The sequence below is a fragment of the Cydia amplana genome, chromosome 2 (assembly GCF_948474715.1).
Source record: "Cydia amplana chromosome 2, ilCydAmpl1.1, whole genome shotgun sequence".
In the NCBI taxonomy this organism is placed as follows: Eukaryota; Metazoa; Arthropoda; class Insecta; order Lepidoptera; family Tortricidae; genus Cydia; species Cydia amplana.
Genome location: NC_086070.1, coordinates 15,580,594 through 15,604,555, shown reverse-complemented (window position 1 = coordinate 15,604,555; position 23,962 = coordinate 15,580,594). Strand labels below are relative to the sequence as shown.

Genomic DNA, 23,962 nt, shown 5'->3' with positions numbered 1-23,962 from the left:
TTTATAACATGAAATAGAAAAAAGTCCGAAAACTAAATCTTTTTTTCTGTTAATTTTAATTCACTTAAAAAATTTGGGCTAACTGCCCTGTTACACTTTTTATGTTTTTTCAAGCCTTTGAATTTCATATAATGTAATTTATTGGTAACTTTTTATGTAAATAATGAATTATATATGTACTGGTTTACTGCTATAGTTAAATGTTATTATTATATCAATATGTAAATTAGATTGCAGTAATTTGGTAGTAAATACTTGTCCATATTTTAATTGCTGGCCAATGTAATTCCGTCAAATGTTATTTTTATACCTAGAACTTATTCTAGCAAAAACAAGGGACTGACAACTGAACATGAATATATAAAAGAAAATAATAATGGGTTGTATCTAACACAGAAAGATTTTGATATTTCATTTTATCAATGGCTCGGGCGAGGCACGTCTACACTGGCCGTTTTGTGAACATTTGTACGCGAGGAAATTGCCTCGCGCGTATGCTCGCTCTGTGGACCCGGCTAATTGCCTTTTTTTGCTGGAAAACGTTCTATACATAGGTATAGTTATTTTATTATGAAACCATTTTTATCATATGTACTCAGTCGTCTGATGGTCGCCTGCTATACCATTCGTTCCATGTACAGTACATAAATTATCGAAATTTTGGCCTTGAAAAGCGCACCAATAATCATGGTGAAACTTAAGTAAAATGTATGCGGTTTTTAGTAATAAAAAATGCTTTTACTGGTGTTATTACAACTTATTTTTCTTTACTCTAAAACTTAAATGTACAGAACACGTAAGATAAGATTCATAAGTTTTGCAACACAAACCTACTTAGATAGTTACCCAAGCATTCATAATTTTAGCCTTTTTTTGTGTGATTCTCTTGAGCTTTGCTGACCAACAAATGCAACAATACATCACATAATAAAAATTGCGACAAGGTGGATATTTACTGATCTTTATATTCCTACAATATCAATTAACAAGACCGAAGTGATCCCATAAGTGTTCCGTGAACAAAGTTTTGTACGGAACACTAAAAAAATTAGATGTGGGTATGTAATGTCTATCTATATTACTTAACTTCTGCTTAATTTGCTTTCGGTTTTGTGTAATTTTTAATACATGTATGTACAGACATGAAATAAATGTAATTAATTATGTACAAATAGTTGTTTACAACTGTAATAGGTATATTATTTTAATTTTGATTTCATAGAAAATGTAAACAATTGCTTTTTATGTCTTATTAATAAATAATAAAATTCTATTGAAATTATCATCTTTATTTGATTTTACCTATAGTCTAATTCGTCTAATTAATAACAAGAAAATTTTACTCCCCCTTTTTTTTGCTTGTTAGTACTAGCGTAATTACAGTATACATAATTCTCTCTGTCTATAGTTGGTCAAACCAAATTGTCAGTAAATAAGAACAATTAAAACTATACTCATCCTTTTCTTTTGGGTGCTAGTACTATAAGTAGTTCGTTTTTTTAGCATTAGAAATAAGGTAATCAATCTTGATGTGTCTTTTAATTGAAAAACACATTTTAAAAATAAGTTACGGCAAATATGTAACAATTATGAATCTAATACGATCATTTATATTCTTCTGCTTTCATAAGTAATAGTTTTTGATTTTTAAAAAGCGTTTTTCAATTAAAAGACATGTCAAGATCGCATACCTTCTTGCAAGTTCTTTCTAATGCTAAAAAAACGAATTATAGTGTAAGACAAAGACAGTATGATTCTCTCTGTCTATGTTTGAAATGAGACAGTCCTTTGACAAACTATATGTTTCAAATTGACAGTTCTCTGCCAACTATAGTACAGCGATGGACGCAAATATATATGACACGTTCTTATTTTTAGGACCATAAGAGTGTGTCACATATTATTGCAGGTGACTGTAATGTTATTATTGTATATATATCTTGTCAGTAAAAAAAGGCGCCATATCTGTAATTTTCTGTACAAAACAGTCTGCCGATTTTTGCGGGGGAGGGGAACGTCAAATGTATGCGTAACGTAAAAATAGCCATGTCAGATAAACGTCAGTCCATACATTGTGTATGACCGTTGGCCGCCTATTTTCGACAGAGGGGAAAGCCTGTTAATGGCTACTCCGTTTAGTTGTATCCTCCAAGACTAATAGGCGCGAATGGTTAGCCCCCATTTCACGAGAGCTTTTTCAACGCGCGTTAGAAAAGCGCTTGAATCTGTCCGCACTCTAAATTCGATTTAACGACCAAGGCTTAAAGTCGAAAATCCAACAACGTTTGATGAAAAGCGCCACCGCTGTCGTGTGAATAAATACATTATATTCTTTGATAAATACACATGTATCCATTTGTGTCATTCAAACGCTTTTTTAACGCGCGTTGTAAAAGCGCCCGTGAGAATGGGGGCTTATCGTCCCATAGAAAATTTAAATTTCGCGCCTATTTCTACTAAACAAAGTTTGACCGGCTATATTTACCCTCCCTTTTGCATCAGTCGGGTAAAAATCGTATTTTTTCTGGCAACATTTATATTTAACTGTCAAGCAAAATGATTGTATGCTATGTTGCTATGAACGCTCTAGTTACACTATTTTACTGATAGATTGAAGATGATAACGCTCCTATTCCATTGATATACGAGTTATTTTAGTTTACATTAATGGATGGCTGTTAATTGAAGTAAGCGTTTGATTTCTGCTTCTGCCAATTTAATCTTGAGTTGAGTGTAGCGTCTACGAATGTACGGTACGAATTCATAACAAATGCAACGCTATAAGTTCTTTACGTGTAATTTAATAAGTTATGTGAAATATTAGGTGTCTTTACAAATATCAAACTAACTTCTATGTGTAATTTGAAATGTTTATTTAAGAGCAAACAAAGTGCTATCTCTTCCAAACATAACCTATAACGAGACTCTACAGCAAAAATGTTTTCTATTTGCCGACAAACGCATCCTGCCACGGGGATAGAACATGCCGTCAGCTGTTGTTTCTTCAACAATGATGAGACCTGTTTGGTTACGGCGGGCGCTAACATTATCAAAGTCTTCAGGTTGCTACCAGAAGGACCTAGCAGGGAGGTTAACGCCGGTAAGAGTTTTTACCTTTCGCGGACAAATTTCTGGTCAGACTGTACGAAAGGGGGGGCTGGGACTGGGGCGGCAGCGGCCGGCGAAGCGCCAGAACCGACGTTTTTAGGGTTCCGTAGCCAAATGGCAAAAAACGGAACCCTTATAGATTCGTCATGTCTGTCTGTCTGTCTGTCCATCTGTCCGTCTGTCTGTCCGTCCGTATGTCACAGCCACTTTTCTCCGAAACTATAAGAACTATACTGTTGAAACTTGGTAAGTAGATGTATTCTGTGAACCGCATTAAGATTTTCACACAAAAATAGAAAAAAAACAATAAATTTTTGGGGTTCCCCATACTTCGAACTGAAACTCAAAAATTTTTTTTTCATCAAACCCATACGTGTGGGGTATCTATGGATAGGTCTTCAAAAATGATATTGAGGTTTCTAATATCATTTTTTTCTAAACTGAATAGTTTGCGCGAGAGACACTTCCAAAGTGGTAAAATGTGTGTCCCCCCCCCTGTAACTTCTAAAATAAGAGAATGATAAAACTAAAAAAAATATATGATGTAGATTACCATGTAAACTTCCACCAAAAATTGGTTTGAGCGAGATCTAGTAAGTAGTTTTTTTTTTATACGTCATAAATCGCCTAAATACGGAACCCTTCATGGGCGAGTCCGACTCGCACTTGGCCGCTTTTTATAATAATACAATTTTACAAGTCCCAGCTCCCTTTAAAAACATCAATCTTTGGAGGCGTCTAACTCGGCCATTTTATTTTAGAGAAAAGTTTTTCCAATAAAAGATGCTTATTTTGACGTGATATACACATTACAATCATTTAAAAATAGTGTCATAATGACACCACTTTGTCAAAAAAAAATCTTAAGTCCCAGCCCCCCCCGTTTGCTACAGTCCAACCAAATTTCTGCCACTATTGTATTTCATGCTTAATATTAAATAAAGTATCATCATCGCTTAAGTCTACTAGCGTTAATTTAAAGCAAAAGCCTGCTGTACTATTAGGGATCATAATCTAATAGAAGGACATACTCTATAGTATTCTATTCAGTTATACCCACTGACAATCCAACCTCTAGACTGAGCTTAGGCCAATTCTTTCATGAAACCGTTGCTGCCAAAAATACGGGGGTGCGGGGGGACGAGGTGAGCGAATCCCGTGCCGTGATTGGTCCGTTCAAAGACACGGACCAATCACGGCACGGAATTGACTCGAAGATGGAGTAACGCTACCGTATGTGTGGCAGAGGGGGTAGCGTGACTATACTATGTCTAGAGGTTGGATTGTCTGTGGTTATACCTACTAAGGCTTTTTTACATTTAAATAAACAATGGTACATGGAAATTATTATTATTATTATTATTTCATTTTAGACAGGCAGCTGATGCTGGTGCGTCTAAATCATAGTTCACTTAGCACGATTTCACTGTTTTGATAGTTTGTCTAGTTTGTCGAGTCTATTTTTAAATTGATTCACACTTGTAGAGTTCACAACTTCAGAGGGTAATTTGTTCCAAGCATTTACTATACGATTTGTAATAAATTGGTTTAATAAATTGGATACTTTATTTGCAAACTTGTACCTATGTCTCTAGTGTACAGAAGTTATTATGTTACATACAGAACAATTGAAGGGATGTTTACAAAAACAACATAACTGACTACACTGGTTGGTTAACAATGTTCTTAAAAAAGTGTCAACCGCTCTAAGCAGTTATGTTGTTTTTGTAAACATACCTTCAATTATTTTTAAATCCATAATTTAGTTCAAAAAAGTTAACTGTCACTTGGTGCTCCTGTTGGTGGTCCTATTATAGTTATAGGTAAATTTTTTGAACCTTGTGTGGAATAGTTCATTAATGGTTCTTTAAGACCTGATAGACCTCAATGAATATAATGATTAATAGTACTATAACTAGATAACCATTAAAAAAAGGATCCAGCATACATATTAAGACTAAAATTCATACCATTTTTACAGCTGGCCAGCCAATACCCCCAAAAATGAAGCTAGAATGTCTTGCAACGTACACACTGTGGGGAAATGTGATGTCTTTGGCCTCAGTAAAAAACCCCAGCTCTGGACGGGATTTACTGCTTGTATCTTTCAGGGAGGCTAAGCTATCGGTTTTGCAGTATGATCCTCAGACTAATAACTTGATTACCCTGAGCATGCACTATTTTGAGGAAGAAGATATGAAGGTAGGCCATATTTGCTTATGTGTGATAAGATTGACCCATTTGATTTTGAATAAATAAGTATATTAAATCCTTAAGGGACTTACTGTACAAATTCATATTTATTATTGTAAAAAATGCAGAATGGTTGGACAACTCACCCACATATCCCCTGGATCCGAGTAGATCCAGAGGGCAGATGCGCTGTCATGCTACTGTATGGCAAAAAGCTGGCAGTACTGCCATTTCGGAAGGATGTCACTTCGGAGGAAGGTGACCCTTTGGAAGCCAAGCCACTTGCTGACTTGAAGAAGAATGTAAGTATCTATGACTTTTGTAGAGTGCTTTAGGTAGGCCACCTTACCACTTTTCTGCTTTTAATCTATTTTATTAACCACAAACAACCACACGGAAAAATACTTAAAAGCTTTTGGTATAAAAATACCATGGCTTTAAATGTAGTTAAATTATGTAGCTACAACAGTTATGATGTTATGTGAACAGACAGAGCTCTGTCTGTTTACATTTTTATGACTAAACTATTGAACCAATTTTTATGAAATTTGAAGTTTACATTTCTTGGAATATAGGCCAATTAAAACCTTACCTTGAGGGAAGGAACTAACAGTGAACAGACCAAATGCCATGCAGACAGAGCTGTAGTGTTAATTAATGTTTTCATGTCACAGGCACCAACAACCCCTGTAGTCCGGGCACCAACACTGGCGTCTTACGTAATAGTCCTAAAAGACCTGGACGAGAAGATTGACAACATACTGGACATACAGTTCTTGCATGGTTACTATGAACCTACACTACTGTTGTTGTATGAACCTGTGAGGACTTTTGCTGGGTGAGTATACTTTTTAGATAATTTCGTAAATCTTGCAGTACAGTAAGGTTTTAGGATGATGTTTAACGAAAGCAAATGTGATTGAAATGTACGCTGTTTATAGGGCGTTTCTCGTCTAGTATTAAACGCAGATCATAACTAAAGCTCAATGTATCAATATGTGAACATCCGACCTTTCGTGGCGACCCTGCCAAGGCTACTTTTACACTTTTTCTCTTTTATGCACCGTATGATTACAATAAGAGATCACACTAACTATCGCAAGGTAAGTCTCGTAATCGTCAAGCATCTACTGTTAATATGTATAAAATTTGACGTTTTCTCATGACCAGGCACTAAGATTTTGTATATAGACAAAGTACCTAAAACAATACTTATTTCAATGTTATTCTTGAACATTAAAAATGTGTATTTACCACCCTGTTTGAACATCCACAGTCGTACAGCAGTCCGCAACGACACCTGCGCCATGGCGGGGGTGAGTTTGAACATGAGCGCGCGCGTGCACCCCGTGATTTGGGCGACGTCCGGGTTGCCCTTTGACTGTCTGCGCGCCGTGCCCATTCAGCGCCCACTGGGTAAGTCATAATCATAATCATAATTCTTTATTGCAACCATGGTATTACAAGGTGTTCTTATGTTAGTTAGTACATTCATGGACCCTACTAGGGCGTGGCAACATTAATAACTATTTAATCTAAGTATAACTAATATACTAGTCTATTCAAGCCCTGGTTTTGACGGCCTTCATGTAAGGCCTTTCAGCACGCACGACGGTTGACACGTCTCTTGAAGACCTCGTTCTTCGGGTGTACGTAAGGCCCATAAGGGTGTTGATGTCACGCTGATTTTCCTATCGATTTCTCGGATTCGGCGTCAACAAATGAGTTGAGATCTTAAATATAAGATGATGATGATTATGAAAACACAATTTTCTTTATTAATTGTATGAAGAGAGACAACAAAGAACAGAACTGGGTAGAGGTACTACACGTCGAGTCGTGTATATGTCTATAGACATTTGACGGTCTGTCAGTGTCCTTTTATAAGTCTTATCTCCATCCTTATTTTACTTTTTATACAGAGAAGTAAAATAAGGATGGAGAGAAGATTTCAACCATTCATCATTCATTATCTTCGCACTATTACTTTTTGTGGTAATTTTTAAATTTGTTTTTGCGGATTGCTTTTTCGAATTTCAGGTGGTTGTTTGATAATGGCTGTGAACTCCCTGATCTACCTCAACCAATCAGTGCCGCCGTACGGCGTGTCTCTTAACAGTGTTGCCACGCACACAACTAACTTTCCTCTCAGTAAGTATCAATCATCTCTACTCCGCAAATATATGAAAGTTTCTGGTATGGTTGGTGGGTAGTTGTATTTCATGTAATCTGCGTACATCATTTTACGGCTGAAACTATGTTTTCTTTATTTTTCTTGCATTGTAAGCTTTTAATGTGCTATTTCGAACAAGCTTGACCTATTGTGACGGTCCTTCAACGCCCATTACTAAGTCCAATTTGATATAAGGAATTCCAGATTTTTGGGGCAATAATGTGTCATTGTCATAATATTAGATGTTAGAACAATGGAACTTCAACCATCTTTTTTTTTTCTCTTTTTATCTGCAATCGGCTGTTTTAGCCATAATCAGATGTTATGTCTTTTTTGAGGGTTTTGAGAGGTATTCCATTAAATACTCTCTCTTGACTTTGATAGTATTTATGTAACCATCGTAATGTATTTTTTTATAGGAATTCAAGAAGGCGTGTGTATCACGCTAGACGGGGCCTGCGTGGCCCCGCTAGGCGAGGGCCGGTTGGCGCTGTCGCTGAAGGGTGGTCAACTGTACGTGCTGACACTGCTGGCGGACTCGGTGCGCAGCGTGCGTAGCGCGCATCTCGACCGTGCAGCGGCCTCCGTGCTTACTACGACTGTGCGTATATGAGTTTCTACATAAAAAGAGACCGGCTGTCTGAGTGTTATTTAATTTCGTATTTGACCTTTCTGAAGTTACAATAGGATAGAGTCGGACCAAGCCAAGACATAGCATAGTCGCGCTACCCCGTCTGCCACACATACGGTAGCGTTACTCCATCTTCGAGTCAATACCGTGCCGTGATTGGTCCGTGTCTTTGAACGGACCAATCACGGCACGGGATTCGCTCACCTCGTCCCCCCGCACCCCCGTATTTTTGGCAGCATCGGTTTCATGAAAGAATTGGCCTAAGCTCAGTCTAGAGGTTGGATTGTCAGTGTACTGGGTCAACCAAATCTTGTCAGTAGAAAAAGGCGGCTAATTTGAAAAATGTAGGCGCGAAGGTATATCGTCCCATAGAAAATTTGAAATTCGCGTCTTTTTTTTACTGACAAGATTTGGTTGACCATCTATAAATAAGTTTTTGGCAAAAATGTCATTTTTGGTACAAGCTTTTATCGCTGACTGTACTTTTCTTACGACAGACAACTGATACTCATCGAGACAATTCTAAAAAACCCTAACACAATTAGGTTGCGTTGTTTTATTGCAGAGTTCCTATGGCCGCCTCCCGTCTCCATCATCAGATCAGCTCGATGGTGCCATAATATTGCATTGTCACCCGACTTACATGTGTATGCAAAGTTTCAGCTCAATCGGAAACCGGGAAGTGGATCAAATTTAACTTGCAAGATTCCATTACATAGTTACATACAGGTCGACCTAATAAAAGCGTGTTAAAATACCGGCTGTCTGATTGTTATTTAATTTTGTATTTAATATTTCTGAAGTTACAATAGGATAGAGTCGGACCAAGCTAACTCTGCACAGATGCAGTTTAGTCGATTTGCAGTGAAAAAATGTGGTAATGTCACCCTAAAAGTCAAATTACTATGAAAATATGACGTTTATAATGACAATTCCATACTATCTCACTTTAAAGCCGGTGCATAGTTATCTTAGACAATACCAACGTTTGCAGAAGCCGCCAATATAGTTATACTTGGTCAACCAAATCTTGACAGTAGAAAAAGGCGGGAAATTTGAAAAATGTAGGCGCGAAGGGATATCGTCCCATAGAAAATTTAAATTTCGCGCCTTTCTTTACTGACAAGATTTGGTTGACCAGCTATATTATTGTATTGGTTTCAGATGTGTGTAATAGAGGAAGACTTCCTGTTTCTCGGCTCACGGCTCGGTAATTCGCTGTTACTGAGAGTGACAGAGAGAGAGAATCGAATGTTGTTCTCTGTGGACAAACCCTTGGAAGCCACCGTCGATTTGACTATTGAGAATGGTATGTGAATCGTCTGTATTGCAAACGCAATGTTACTTGTGTAGAAAATTACTTACAGACACAGACAAGACATCCTCTAGACTGAGCATAGTAACGCTACCCCCTCTGCCACTCATACGGTAATTTTACTCCATCTTCGAGTCAATCCCGTGCCGTGATTGGTCCGTGTCTTTGAACGGACCAATCACGGCACGGGATTCGCTCATCTCGTCCCCCCGCACCCCCGTATTTTTGGCAGCATCGGTTTCATGAAATAATTGCTCTAAATTCAGTCTAGAGGATTCCTAGTCTATGCTTACAGATGTAGCGAATAATCCTTTACCATCGTATTTTTACGGAAACGCACGAACGTGTTATGCTATTTCAGTCAGTCTCAGTACAAAAAGTACTGAGGTTGACTAACCTCTAGCCGCCCAGAGACCTATAAAAAGGTCTCCTGTTCCATTCTAATTTGAACTTTGTGTTTACAAAATAAACTTTCATTTTGCTTGGCAAGGTTTGACGTATGGGCGGCTAGAGGCTAAAGTAGCATGACAACACCAACGTTTCCGAGAAAATACGATGGCAAAAGATAGTTCGCTACATCTGTACACAAAATTTGCCATCTAAATAATCAGGTTTCACAATTTATTTATTCAAATATCAAAATAGTATGTGGGGGTAGGGTTTGCGATCCGGTCCCGGAATTTATGAAATTATCCGGATCCGCGGATCTTCCCATACATTTCGGATCCGTCGTGCAAACCTTAGTCAGGGGTTTGTAAATGTATTTTTTTTATTATATTACAGAGCAAGAATATGAAAATCAAACCCAACAAAAAGATAAAGACAATGATCCCGCGGCGAAAAAACGTCGCCTGGACAGTCTGTCTGACTGCATTGCCACTAATGTCATCGAGATTAGCGACAAAGACGAGTTGGAAGTGTACGGTAGCGACATTAGGACGTCTACTCAGCTGACCAGCTATGTGTTTGAGGTACGTGAATGTGGTTGGTTTTTCAGGTCATATTAGGAGTATGCAATGTTGAGTTGCTTCACGGTAAAAGTAAAATCCAGTCATGGCCCGATAAATAGGAACAAGATTTTTTCCCATACATACATGGCTTAACTTGAGTAAGTTAAGTGTAGTTTTAAATTGGATAAACGCCCTTGATGATTTCGTACAACATTGACAATTTTGGTAAGTCATAAGTATATTGTAGGCAGTTATTGAATAAAATATCGTTCTTAATTATCGGGCACAACTGCCGCCTCAGTGCGTTCTACGTTAGGGATTCAAGTATTAAAGTTGAGCTCTGGATTTAACTTTTGATAACATTTATAGAAAAAAAAATATGTCGGTTGCACCGCACGGCCTGTTAAATCGTTCGCAAAATGTTATGTATTAGTAATTTCATAGTTCACTTTTCACTTGCTGTTTGCCGCAGATCATCTAAGGCAGTGGTTCCTAACCTTTTCAGTCCGGTCACCCCTATGACTACCTAGGGAACCGGTAATGATAATAAAAAATAAAACGTGTACGTTTGTTGTATTGTTATATTAGGTTAGCTTATTACCCCCGTAAAATACCAGTTTTACCCCCACGGGGGTAATTACCCCCAGGTTAGGAACCACTGATCTAAGGCCAACTGGCCCTCTCTAGTATGGAAAGTATGAACATTTAACGAACGTGACCTAATGATGTTATCGAATGGTTCCCAGGTATGCGACTCACTCCTCAACATCTGTCCGATCGGCGATGTGTCCATGGGCGAGCCGCAGCTACTCTCCGAGGAGTACAGTCGGACGGCGGAGATGCCCGCGGTGGAGCTGGTGGCCTGCAGCGGCCGCGGCAAGAACGGCGCGCTGACTGTACTGCAGCGCAGCGTGCGGCCGCAGCTCATCACCGCTTTTAATTTACCGGGTAATGTATTTACAAACGGGTAAAGTTAAAGAAACTTGCACCTTTTATACAGCAGTTGCGTATCATATTAAATTGCTTGGGATCAGTCAAGCCGTACGCTTACTATCCATCATCATAGATTTACCCCCTTTATTCATAAACGTCTGCTAAGTTAATCAGCTGATGATCGTCGTTTCTCCCTCTCTTTGACGTAACGACAGATACTCATACTCATTTATTTATAATTCTTTTTATTTGTATTCAAGCTTAAGTTAGGTTATTTTATAATATGGATATAAAAATAAAATACAAAAACACTTATTAAAACACTTACATATGACACGTCACAATTTTATTTACATAAGATAGATTACTACGGTTTATAGTTACAGATTAGATTATTATTACAGTTTCGGTTAGTGTCAAATAGTTAAATATGTCAGTTAATTTTACAATAGTACGCATTATATACTTAAATAAAATTAAATTTGATACATTAAATGTTATGTTGAATGTAAATTGAATCATAATAATAAATTGTAGAATTCATTCAGGCTATAAAAAGCGTGGGAGAGGAGCCATTTTTTTAATTCCCGCGTAAATGAGTTCGACGATTCTATCAAAGTAATGTCTATGGGCAATTTGTTAAATACTTTTGGGCCCAGTACCAAAGGATAGGGACAAACGACGATCAGCACCCGTTTATGAATAACCCCATTAGACTTAGTGTAAGGCCTGAGTGGACGCTCGAGTTGGGCGTGCAGCGGGGCGGGGCGTGCGGCGTGCATGTTAAACAAATGCAAGCGTGTAGGAGCGGCCTTAGTGCACGCTGCTCAAATTACTTGTGAGCCCGACGCCACGCTGCACGCCCCGCCGAACGCTCCGCTTCGAGCGTCCACTAATTTTTTACTATAGTGACATTTTGACGTTTTTAATTTAATTCTATTTGCTTTGTTTTGATTTGTATGTACTAATTTTATTTAACTTTATATGTTGATATTCAGTTCTATTCTTATTATTATTCTAAAAAAAAAAAAACGATCATCATACGACAAGTAGTACAAGCTGAAATGTATGTATATTTTACATGTATGAAAATTGTATATTGAGATAAATAAACTAAACTAAACTAAACTAAACACTCAGGCCTTACACTTATGGTAAACCCGACTGTTCCAGGCTGCATAGACATGTGGACGGTGATGGGGGAACCGGCGGAGATGAGCCGCGACGCGCACCGGGACATGGAGGGCTCGCACGCGTACATGATACTCACGCAGGAGGACTCCAGCATGGTGAGATACCATTACATACAACATTCCCCATTTTTAGGGTTCCGTAGCCAAATGGCAAAAAACGGAACCCTTATAGATTCGTCATGTCTGTCTGTCTGTCTGTCCGTCTGTCTGTCCGTCCGTATGTCACAGCCACTTTTCTCCGAAACTATAAGAACTATACTGTTGAAACTTGGTAAGTAGATGTATTCTGTAAACCGCATTAAGATTTTCCCACAAAAATAGAAAAAAAAAACAATAAATTTTTGGGGTTCCCCATACTTCGAACTGAAACTCAAAAATTTTTTTTTCATCAAACCCATACGTGTGGGGTATCTATGGATAGGTCTTCAAAAATGATATTGAGGTTTCTAATATCCCCCCCCCCCTGTAACTTCTAAAATAAGAGAATGATAAAACTAAAAAAAATATATGATGTACATTACCATGTAAACTTCCACCGAAAATTGGTTTGAACGAGATCTAGTAAGTAGTTTTTTTTTATACGTCATAAATCGCCTAAATACGGAACCCTTCATGGGCGAGTCCGACTCGCACTTGGCCGCTTTTTTGATACTTTGACGAGGAAACTTTTGCATCCAATACTATTTTTGGAAAGAAGTTCCTTATCGGACGGTTGGCGGATGGGAGCTAGGCGTAGAGCAGAACCTAAGGTTGTAATTTTATTTAATTTTTTTTTTTTTATGGACTTGAGGGCGGTGATTGTAAATCTTCTTTCAATGATGGTTATTTGCACCCATAGATTAGGAATTCTGTAGACGGAGTTTAGAGCAATTATTTCATGAAACCGATGCTGACAAAAATACGGTGGTGCGGGGGGACGAGGTGAGCGAATCCCTTGCCGTGATTGGTCCGTTCAAAGATACGGACCAATCACGGCACGGGATTCTGACACTGACTCGAAGATGGAGTAAAACTACCGTATATAGTGGCAGAGGGGGTAGCGTTACTATGCTCAGTCTAGATTTGCACCTCCATAAAACCAATTTGTTAGAATGCAACCTCAGTAATCCTCTGAACCTCTATGATTGACACAACGATTTTTTGAACCTCGTTAATTGGCACGACCTGCTTAAATGAAAAACCTGGTTAATTGACAAAAAATTGCCGGTCCCTTGAGATTTCAATTATCCAGATTTCAATGTATTGCGAAATATATAAGAGACTAATGAGAATGAAAATGAGGATGAGGATGACGGACACGGACACGGAAAACAACATAACATAACATATCATGAGCATGAACATGAACACGTCACCAGCCTTTCTTAACTTCGTTCCAACCGAGTGTTCCACAACACTCACCATTTTTTTATTACGAAGGTAAAGCGGTATTTGTTACATTCACAGAAATTGAAATTGAATGATTCTATCTAGAAATTATCAATGAGTTAACAAATTATAAAACAAATGAAGAATATATTAATTACGCTTTCTTCAGATCCTACAAACCGGACAGGAGATCAACGAGGTGGACAACAGCGGGTTCATGACGGGCGCGCCGACCGTGTTCGCCGGCAACCTCGGCAACAACAAGTTCATGGTGCAGGTCACCACCACGGCCATCCGGCTCATCAAGAGTGAGTACACGGTGCCTACAGCCCACATACACATAACCTGGCTTGTCGCATGTTGCAAACCGAGGTGGACAACAGGACCGTGTTCGCCGGCAACCTCGGCAACAACAAGTTCATGGTGCAGGTCACCACCACGGCCATCCGGCTCATCAAGAGTGAGTACACGGTGCCTACAGCCCACATACACACAACCTGGCTTGTCGCATGTTGCGAACCGAGGCGGACAACAGGACCGTGGTGCCGGCAACCTCGGCAACAACAAGTTCATGGTGCAGGTCACCACCACGGCCATCCGGCTCATCAAGAGTGAGTACACGGTGCCTACAGCCCACATACACACAACCTGGCTTGTCACATGTTGCGAACCGAGGTGGACAACAGGACCGTGGTGCCGGCAACCTCGGCAACAACAAGTTCATGGTGCAGGTCACCACCACGGCCATCCGGCTCATCAAGAGTGAGTACACGGTGCCTACAGCCCACATACACAAACTGGCTTGTCACATGTTGCGAACCGAGGTGGACAACAGGACCGTGGTGCCGGCAACCTCGGCAACAACAAGTTCATGGTGCAGGTCACCACCACGGCCATCCGGCTCATCAAGAGTGAGTACACGGTGCCTACAGCCCACATACACACAACCTGGCTTGTCGCATGTTGCGAACCGAGGCGGACAACAGGACCGTGGTGCCGGCAACCTCGGCAACAACAAGTTCATGGTGCAGGTCACCACCACGGCCATCCGGCTCATAAAGAGTGAGTACACGGTGCCTTCAGCCCACATACATAACCTGGCTTGTCGCATGTTGCGAACCGAGGCGGACAACAGGACCGTGGTGCTGGCAACCTCGGCAACAACAAGTTCATGGTGCAGGTCACCACCACGGCCATCCGGCTCATCAAGAGTGAGTACACGGTGCCTTCTGCCCACGTACACAAACTGGCTTGTCACATGTTGCGAACCGAGGTGGACAACAGGACCGTGGTGCCGGCAACCTCGGCAACAACAAGTTCATGGTGCAGGTCACCACCACGGCCATCCGGCTCATCAAGAGTGAGCACACGGTGCCTACAGCCCACATACACAACCTGGCTTGTCACATGTTGCGAACCGAGGTGGACAACAGGACCGTGTTCGCCGGCAACCTCGGCAACAACAAGTTCATGGTGCAGGTCACCACCACGGCCATCCGGCTCATCAAGAGTGAGTACACGGTGCCTTCTGCCCTCATACACAACCTGGCTTGTAACATGTTGCGAACCGAGGTGGACAACAGGGCATTGGTCGATGGCAACCTCGGCAACCAGCAACAACAAGTTCATGGTGCAGGTCACCACCACGGCCATCCGGCTCATCAAGAGTGAGTACACGGTGCCTACACCCCACATACACAAACTGGCTTGTCACATGTTGCGAACCGAGGTGGACAACAGGACCGTGGTGCCGGCAACCTCGGCAACAACAAGTTCATGGTGCAGGTCACCACCACGGCCATCCGGCTCATCAAGAGTGAGTACACGGTGCCTACAGCCCACATACACACAACCTGGCTTGTCGCATGTTGCGAACCGAGGTGGACAACAGGACCGTGGTGCCGGCAACCTCGGCAACAACAAGTTCATGGTGCAGGTCACCACCACGGCCATCCGGCTCATCAAGAGTGAGTACACGGTGCCTACAGCCCACATACACACAACCTGGCTTGTCGCATGTTGCGAACCGAGGTGGACAACAGGACCGTGGTGCCGGCAACCTCGGCAACAACAAGTTCATGGTGCAGGTCACCACCACGGCCATCCGGCTCATCAAGAGTGAGTACACGGTGCCTACAGCCCACATACACACAACCTGGCTTGTCGCATGTTGCGAACCGAGGTGGACAACAGGACCGTGGTGCCGGCAACCTGGGCAACAACAAGTTCATGGTGCAGGTCACCACCACGGCCATCCGGCTCATCAAGAGTGAGTACACGGTGCCTACAGCCCACATACACACAACCTGGCTTGTCGCATGTTGCGAACCGAGGTGGACAACAGGACCGTGGTGCCGGCAACCTCGGCAACAACAAGTTCATGGTGCAGGTCACCACCACGGCCATCCGGCTCATCAAGAGTGAGTACACGGTGCCTACAGCCCACATACACACAACCTGGCTTGTCGCATGTTGCGAACCGAGGTGGACAACAGGACCGTGGTGCCGGCAACCTCGGCAACAACAAGTTCATGGTGCAGGTCACCACCACGGCCATCCGGCTCATCAAGAGTGAGTACACGGTGCCTACAGCCCACATACACACAACCTGGCTTGTCGCATGTTGCGAACCGAGGTGGACAACAGGACCGTGGTGCCGGCAACCTGGGCAACAACAAGTTCATGGTGCAGGTCACCACCACGGCCATCCGGCTCATCAAGAGTGGGTACACGGTGCCCTCAGCCCACATACACATAACCTGGCGTATCACATTTTCATCACATGGGACTTATTTAATCGTGGCTGTATGTCGAATGGGTATATTTGTTTTCTATGCCTCACGTCACAAATTAACAAAATTTTGTATGGTTTTTTTATGTTACTACCAACATTTGGATCGTTAACAATTTAGGTAATCTTCTTCAGTCGGTCCGTCAATGCTGAGGATCGTGAGTTCGTGACATCATGTCCTTCTGTTGTAGACCAGGTTCCTCCATAAGCTTCTATTAGGTAATATCTCTCATATATGATTTTCTCGCGTGATTTTAACGCAGACTGAGATCCGCAAGACTTCGTCATTTGTTGTCACGTATAGTTGCGTCACTTTCGTTCATGGAAAGAGCAACCTATATATATGAGTAAATACGGTCAGGTTTCTTGTCATTAAAAGCAGGGATATTGCGAATATCCGCATCCGCAACCGCGGAACTTCCGCATTATTTTCAACATCCGCATCCGCATCCGCATAAAATCGATGCGGATTTAATGCGGATGCGGATGTGGAACAGGTCGGTACAGGAACGTCTTAGCATCGGCGTAAGTGCTAGACTGCCAGGTAATTTAGTCATTAACCAAAAAACCTATTAGAAATGAGCCGGAACCCTTGGAACGCGAGTCCGACTCGCACTTGGCCGGTTTTTTGAAATAAAAATTACTAAAATGTAATATTTGACGTTTTTTATGTACCTATCTTGACATCCGCGCCCGCGGATGTGAGCCTTTAAAAATCCGCATCCGCTTCCGCGGATGTCAAAAAATCGGTATCCGCAACATCCCTGATTAAAAGTACTCGCTGAATATTTGCAGATGGTGTTCAACTGCAGTCGTTCCAGTTGGAGTGGACGGCGCAGTACGCGGCCACGGCGGACCCCTACGTGTGCGTCGTGTCAACCTGCGGCCGCGCGCTCGTGCTCGCGCTCCGCGAGTTCCGCACCAACCAGGCCATGGTAACTTTCATTGTGAATTGACAAACACATCACTTTCTTACACAACATTTATTGAAATAACAGGTTTCGAATCTGAGTTCTTAGCGGCGGTCAATCTCTGAGTAGAAAAAAAAATTATACAACGCAAGGCCAACGCAACGTAAGGTAAGGTACATTTCGACGAGGCACAAAAGCGTAATAGTGAATGGCGCTACACGATGTAAGTGCTCAATGGCTAAGGGCCCGTAACAATTCAAGTTCCAAAACTATCTTTATATTGAATACGAGAATAAAACTTAAAACGTGAGCTCTCAGGCCGGGCAAACAAAGTCTTGGCCCGGCCTGAGAGCTCACGTGAGTCACGCAGTGAGTTCATTTGCCCCAGGCCCAAGAAAGAGCGACATACACTGCTTTATGCGTAAAGCTTTAAGTATGCAACAGCAGGACATATCAACGATGTTCAATCCCTTCTTCATATTCACTCGATTCAATACAAATGTTGTCACATTAGTATAAAATGGAGACCGAGCTTTGCTAGGAAAACATATATAAACTCATCTAGATCGATTTTTCGCCCCCGAAAACCCCCATATAGCAAATCTTACGCCGGTTCTCATTAATTAAAGTCCTGCTTGATATCAATGTATATACTGTGCGTTAACAATTTTTTTTATTGTTTACAGTCCGCCCGCCTGGCGCCGACCAGACAGCCAGTGCCACACAGACCAGCGCTCGTCAAAGCGGTCCCATACAGGGATCTCAGCGGGCTGTTTACGTCCGCGGACTTGGATAGCGTTCAGGTGAGATTGGTTCAAATATCTCTACTAACATCACTTTGAAAAATATATCCGTCATAATGTATAATTGTATACCCCTGGGTTTTGGGTGCGACAATGTTTTACACTAGCCAAAAAATTAGTTGGTAAAAATTGTAAAATCATAAAGTAAGTACCTAGGTACTTAAAAGTAGGTTTCATAGTTTGATCAATATTTTACAGTAATCATAGTAGGGTCGTTCTACAAAAATCTCATTCCCCTGGCCATACCTATTCGCAAATTCCCAAGAAATTTCGCTTTATTAGCATCTCATTTTTGGTGACTGTGTAACTCGTGCCAAGTTTCACCTACGACCTTGTATTTGTATTTGTATAGCCAGGGGAATGAGATTCCAGGGGAATGGGAGTAGAATGACCAAGTTATGAATATACGAAGTCTTTCCTGCAGCCAAAACCCCGGGGTATGGTCACAATATGGCGCAGTATTTTGAATAAGTTTAATCTCAACTTGATCTCAACAAAATAAAATAAGGTACATATCTTATTTATTATTATTATGGCCTTATACTTAAAAATAATAATACATACATATATTATTTATCTTTTTAACATATTTAAGTTTTTAACCGGCTATGTTGTAATTTAGAGTGGCAAAACAACTGAAAAAGAGTTTTAAGCATATTAGATAATATCAAAATTTTAATGCGATGTAATTTTTTTTATAAATAAGTAAACATTCAAATGTTATACTTAGTAGCGCCTTTGCTATGAAGCGGATTTATACCGCAATTCGCCGTATCTACCTTGCTAGCTCTACACTTGTTTACAGGGTGCATCAAAAGATGGCGCCACAAGCAACGCGTACAATGTTTTTCTCAGTTTTCTCAAATATCTTCTAATGTATCGCAAATTGTGACCCAAAAATTACATTATGATGAATTGATTAGGTTTATTAGTAATCTTGACATGCTTTTACTTAATATTATTAAAAAAAAATACAATTTTCATACAAAATTTTACCCGTGTTCTACAACGCGCTTTAGACATTTTTACGATCACTGAGTATATATACCGTGGCGGTGCAATATCTGTCGGAGGTGTGTTCTTTAGTGTGATGCCACTACTGTCCGTATAGATCACTACTAGTTAGAAGATCTACAACAGCTCGTGACGTCACGCGCTCGTTGCCTGGCTTCGCTCCTTGTAACGTGCGCTGCGGACGGTCGCCCGCGCGGCTGCGACGTCTTAGCGGCGCATGTTCCTCGGGCGGCCTTAAGTCACGCGGTATTAGTTACACGTTAGCTTAGCTCCGGTTAAATTTCGAGCACTTCCATAACTATGGCGGCGAGGATACTCGATTGCCAGCTTTTTGCCAAATTTATAGTACCTATTACGATTTATTACAGACTATTTGGTGCAACCTTAGTTTTGTTTTATCTAATTAGATTGTTACTTGTCGTTAATACTCGATTGCCAAATTTATAGTACCTATTACGATTTATTACAGACTATTTGGTGCAACCTTAGTTTTGTTTTATCTAATTAGATTGTTACTTGTCGTTAAAGTGACTATTAACCCGTCAGAAATTGATAAGTTGATAACCTACTCCTTTTGTGAAGTCGGTTATAAATAAGTCACATGGTCATTTATAATTCAATAGGTATGTAAGTGCTCGCTTGTAATTTGGATTGTTAGGTGCGCCTTGTCCGTGTCGAGGAGAAAAAGACAGAAGTTGATTTTTCATTGTTCGAAATTCAAAGACGTCAGTGACTTTTTTGATGTATCATTTGATAATACATATTTATATTGAGCTTGCTGACACGTCCATGGCACGGCCGCAGTCATGATACGGGCATGACATCCCGGTCCACGGTGAGAAAATAAAGGCAACCTGCAAAGTCCGTGCTTCACGGTGAACGGCCAAGCTTCCGACGGTCTAAGGCCACCCTGACTGGTCACGAGTCATGGCGCAATACAAATTGACAGCAAACCACCGTTTACGCGGTTGGAAACCAGGTAGCTGTGTAAAACGCAATCACTCCCAACCCGAGCTACGCTTGTACCCGATAACGTGTATTTCCGCTTTGTAGTGAAAATCGTCTAAAAACAAAGAACCCGTCGTGCGCCGAGCGGATCGCTGGCGGTGAATGTATGTGTTAACATTTCGATTTAGACTGACATACATTTTTGTTCAGTCTTTTATTTGCCATACTTTAACAAATTTATGAAGTCCTATATTATGGAAGGACTACCCAAAAAAAGGTAAATATATGATGGTACGGAACCCTAAGTCCGTCCGTCTGTCAAAGGTTTATAGTAACCCTGAAATTACAAGTACTTTCTACGATGAACTAACGTTGGCGAGATGTAACTTGCTCACAGCGCCATCTACCGAGTTATTGGAACATCTATTTTTAACCCTCCCTACGAATATTGCGAAATGTGAAAGTAACTCTTGTCGACGAATTAATGAACTAGTGGATATGAAATGACAACTCACATATTCATAGTTAAGTTACAACACGGCATACAATTACAAAAATGTTTTGATTGGTAACTTTCGATACTAATAGGGTGTTACCGGTTGATTTGATCGCTTTTTTTATACAAATTTTTATCAAGCAGAAACATCTGCGAGCGATACTACCATAGTTATTTTCGAATTTCCTCTTTTTCGCACTTGTATCGAAATAGTTATTTTCGATACAAGTGCGAAAAAGAGGAAATTCGATACGAGTGGCGATAAATTAAAACACGACCGAAGGGAGTGTTTTAAATCGACACGAGTTGCGAATTACCTATTCGCACGTGTATCGAACAACGTTTTACAGTACATATGGCACTTTAAAGTTTCGACATACGCACGAAAAGTGCAATTTTACGCACTAGTGCGGAAAAGTAGCCCCATATGTACTGTAAATAACTATTACAGTACATATGGTGCTACTTTTACGCACTAGTGCGTAAAATAGCACTTTTCGTTCGTATGTCGTAACAAATTTATGAAGTCCTATCTTATGGAAGGACTACCCAAAAAAAGGTAAATATATGATGGTACGGAACCCTAAGTCCGTCCGTCTGTCAAAGGTTCATAGTAACCCTGAATTTACAAGTACTTTCTACGATGAACTAACGTTGGCGAGATGTAACTTGCTCACAGCGCCATCTACCGAGTTATTGGAACATCTATTTTTAACCCTCCCTACGAATATTGCGAAATGTGAAAGTAACTCTTGTCGACGAATTAATGAACTAGTGGATATGAAATGACAACTCACATATTCATAGTTAAGTTACAACACGGCATACAATTACAAAAATGTTTTGACTGGTAACTTTCCATACTAATAGGGTGTTACCGGTTGATTTGATCGCTTTTTTTATACAAATTTTTATCAAGCAGAAACATCTGCGAGCGATACTACCAAATGTTTTACAGTACATATGGGGCTACTTTTCCGCACTAGTGCGTAAAATAGCACTTTTCGTGCGTATGTCGAAACTTTAAAGTGCCATATGTACTGTAAAACGTTGTTCGATACACGTGCGAATAGGTAATTCGCAACTCGTGTCGATTTAAAACACTCCCTTCGGTCGTGTTTTAATTTTTCGCCACTCGTTTCGAATTTCCTCTTTTTCGCACTTGTATCGAAAATAACTATTACAGTACATATGGTGCTCTTTTCGTTCGTATGTCGTAACAAATTTATGAAGTCCTATCTTATGGAAGGACTACCCAAAAAAAGGTAAATATATGATGTACGGAACCCTAAGTCCGTCCGTTTGTCAAAGGTTCATAGTAACCCTGAAATTACAAGTACTTTCTACGATGAACTAACGTTGGCGATATGTAACTTGCTCACAGCGCCATCTACCGAGTTATTGGAACATCTATTTTTAACCCTCCCTACGAATATTGCGAAATGTGAAAGTAACTCTTGTCGACGAATTAATGAACTAGTGGATATGAAATGACAACTCACATATTCATAGTTAAGTTACAACACGGCATACAATTACAAAAATGTTTTGATTGGTAACTTTCCATACTAATAGGGTGTTACCGGTTGATTTGATCGCTTTTTAGGGTTCCGTAGCCAAATGGCAAAAACGGAACCCTTATAGATTCGTCATGTCTGTCTGTCTGTCTGTCTGTCTGTCCGTCTGTCTGTCCGTCCGTATGTCACAGCCACTTTTCTCCGAAACTATAAGAACTATACTGTTGAAACTTGGTAAGTAGATGTATTCTGTGAACCGCATTAAGATTTTCACACAAAAATAGAAAAAAAACAATAAATTTTTGGGGTTCCCCATACTTCGAACTGAAACTCAAAATTTTTTTTTTCATCAAACCCATACGTGTGGGGTATCTATGGATAGGTCTTCAAAAATGATATTGAGGTTTCTAATATCATTTTTTTCTAAACTGAATAGTTTGCGCGAGAGACACTTCCAAAGTGGTAAAATGTGTGTCCCCCCCCCCCTAACTTCTAAAATAAGAGAATGATAAAACTAAAAAAAATATATGATGTACATTACCATGTAAACTTCCACCGAAAATTGGTTTGAACGAGATCTAGCAAGTAGTTTTTTTTTAATACGTCATAAATCGCCTAAATACGGAACCCTTCATGGGCGAGTCCGACTCGCACTTGGCCGCTTTTTTATACAAATTTTTATCAAGCAGAAACATCTGCGAGCGATACTACCAAATGTTTTACAGTACATATGGTGCTACTTTTCCGCACTAGTGCGTAAAATAGCACTTTTCGTTCGTATGTCGAAACTTTAAAGTGCCATATGTACTGTAAAACGTTGTTCGATAGACGTGCGAATAGGTAATTCGCAACTCGTGTCGATTTAAAACACTCCCTTCGGTCGTGTTTTAATTTATCGCCACTCGTTTCGAATTTCCTCTTTTTCGCACTTGTATCGAAAATAACTATTACAGTACATATGGTGCTACTTTTCCGCACTAGTGTGGGAATGAGCACTTTCCGTGCCTATGTCGAAAGGGCCATATGTACCTAAAGATTTGCACGCTTCGTAGCTTATTTGGTAGTAAGGTCGTGGTGAATTTTTCTTTTTTCCTTCACTACATAGTATAAAACAAAGTCGCTTCCCTGTCTGTCTGTATGTATGCTTAGATCTTAAAAACTACGCAACGGATTTTGATGCGTTTTTTTTTAAATAGATAGAGTGATTCAAGAGGAAGGTAACTTAATAAGTAGACCATTCTATAACTTGGACGAATACTTTGGTAAGATATTTGATTAACATAGACCTTGAACACACTCATTTACTTTAAATTTTAATTGTTTTAGACTTATTATTATTATTTGTAGAATTTTCTGATGTCTTGTATTAATCTGTGTAACGTCATAAACTAATTATGTGTTATTTATTACTCATATTTTTGACATGTTCTGTTTAAATTGGTCTGATACTGTGTATCCACTACTGCATGGACTCTTCCTTATTTGCAATAAAGAATTTGAGTGTTTGAGTATAATTTGTTAACCCGTGCGAAGCCGGGGCGGGTCGCTAGTTACCTAATATAAAAAGCGGCCAAGTGCGAGTCGGACTCGCCCATGAAGGGTTCCGTATTTAGGCGAT

At 40.5% G+C, this 23,962-nt stretch overlaps 1 protein-coding gene across 1 annotated transcript in view; it reads left to right on the top strand.

Annotated features, from left to right (window-relative positions):
* The first annotated feature begins 2,832 nt into the window (after positions 1-2,832).
* Positions 2,833-23,962, top strand: part of LOC134658717 (cleavage and polyadenylation specificity factor subunit 1) — a 48,436-nt gene continuing 27,306 nt past the window's right edge. Inside the window, exons 1-14 of the mRNA XM_063514371.1 lie at positions 2,833-3,100; positions 5,090-5,310; positions 5,430-5,603; positions 5,976-6,139; positions 6,578-6,717; positions 7,342-7,452; positions 7,894-8,075; positions 9,270-9,414; positions 10,204-10,391; positions 11,117-11,318; positions 12,477-12,592; positions 14,034-14,172; positions 17,451-17,590; positions 18,253-18,369. Of these exons, the coding sequence (XP_063370441.1) occupies positions 2,938-3,100; positions 5,090-5,310; positions 5,430-5,603; positions 5,976-6,139; positions 6,578-6,717; positions 7,342-7,452; positions 7,894-8,075; positions 9,270-9,414; positions 10,204-10,391; positions 11,117-11,318; positions 12,477-12,592; positions 14,034-14,172; positions 17,451-17,590; positions 18,253-18,369 (2,202 nt within the window). The 5' untranslated portion in view covers positions 2,833-2,937. The remainder of the gene's footprint in view (positions 3,101-5,089; positions 5,311-5,429; positions 5,604-5,975; positions 6,140-6,577; positions 6,718-7,341; positions 7,453-7,893; positions 8,076-9,269; positions 9,415-10,203; positions 10,392-11,116; positions 11,319-12,476; positions 12,593-14,033; positions 14,173-17,450; positions 17,591-18,252; positions 18,370-23,962) is intronic.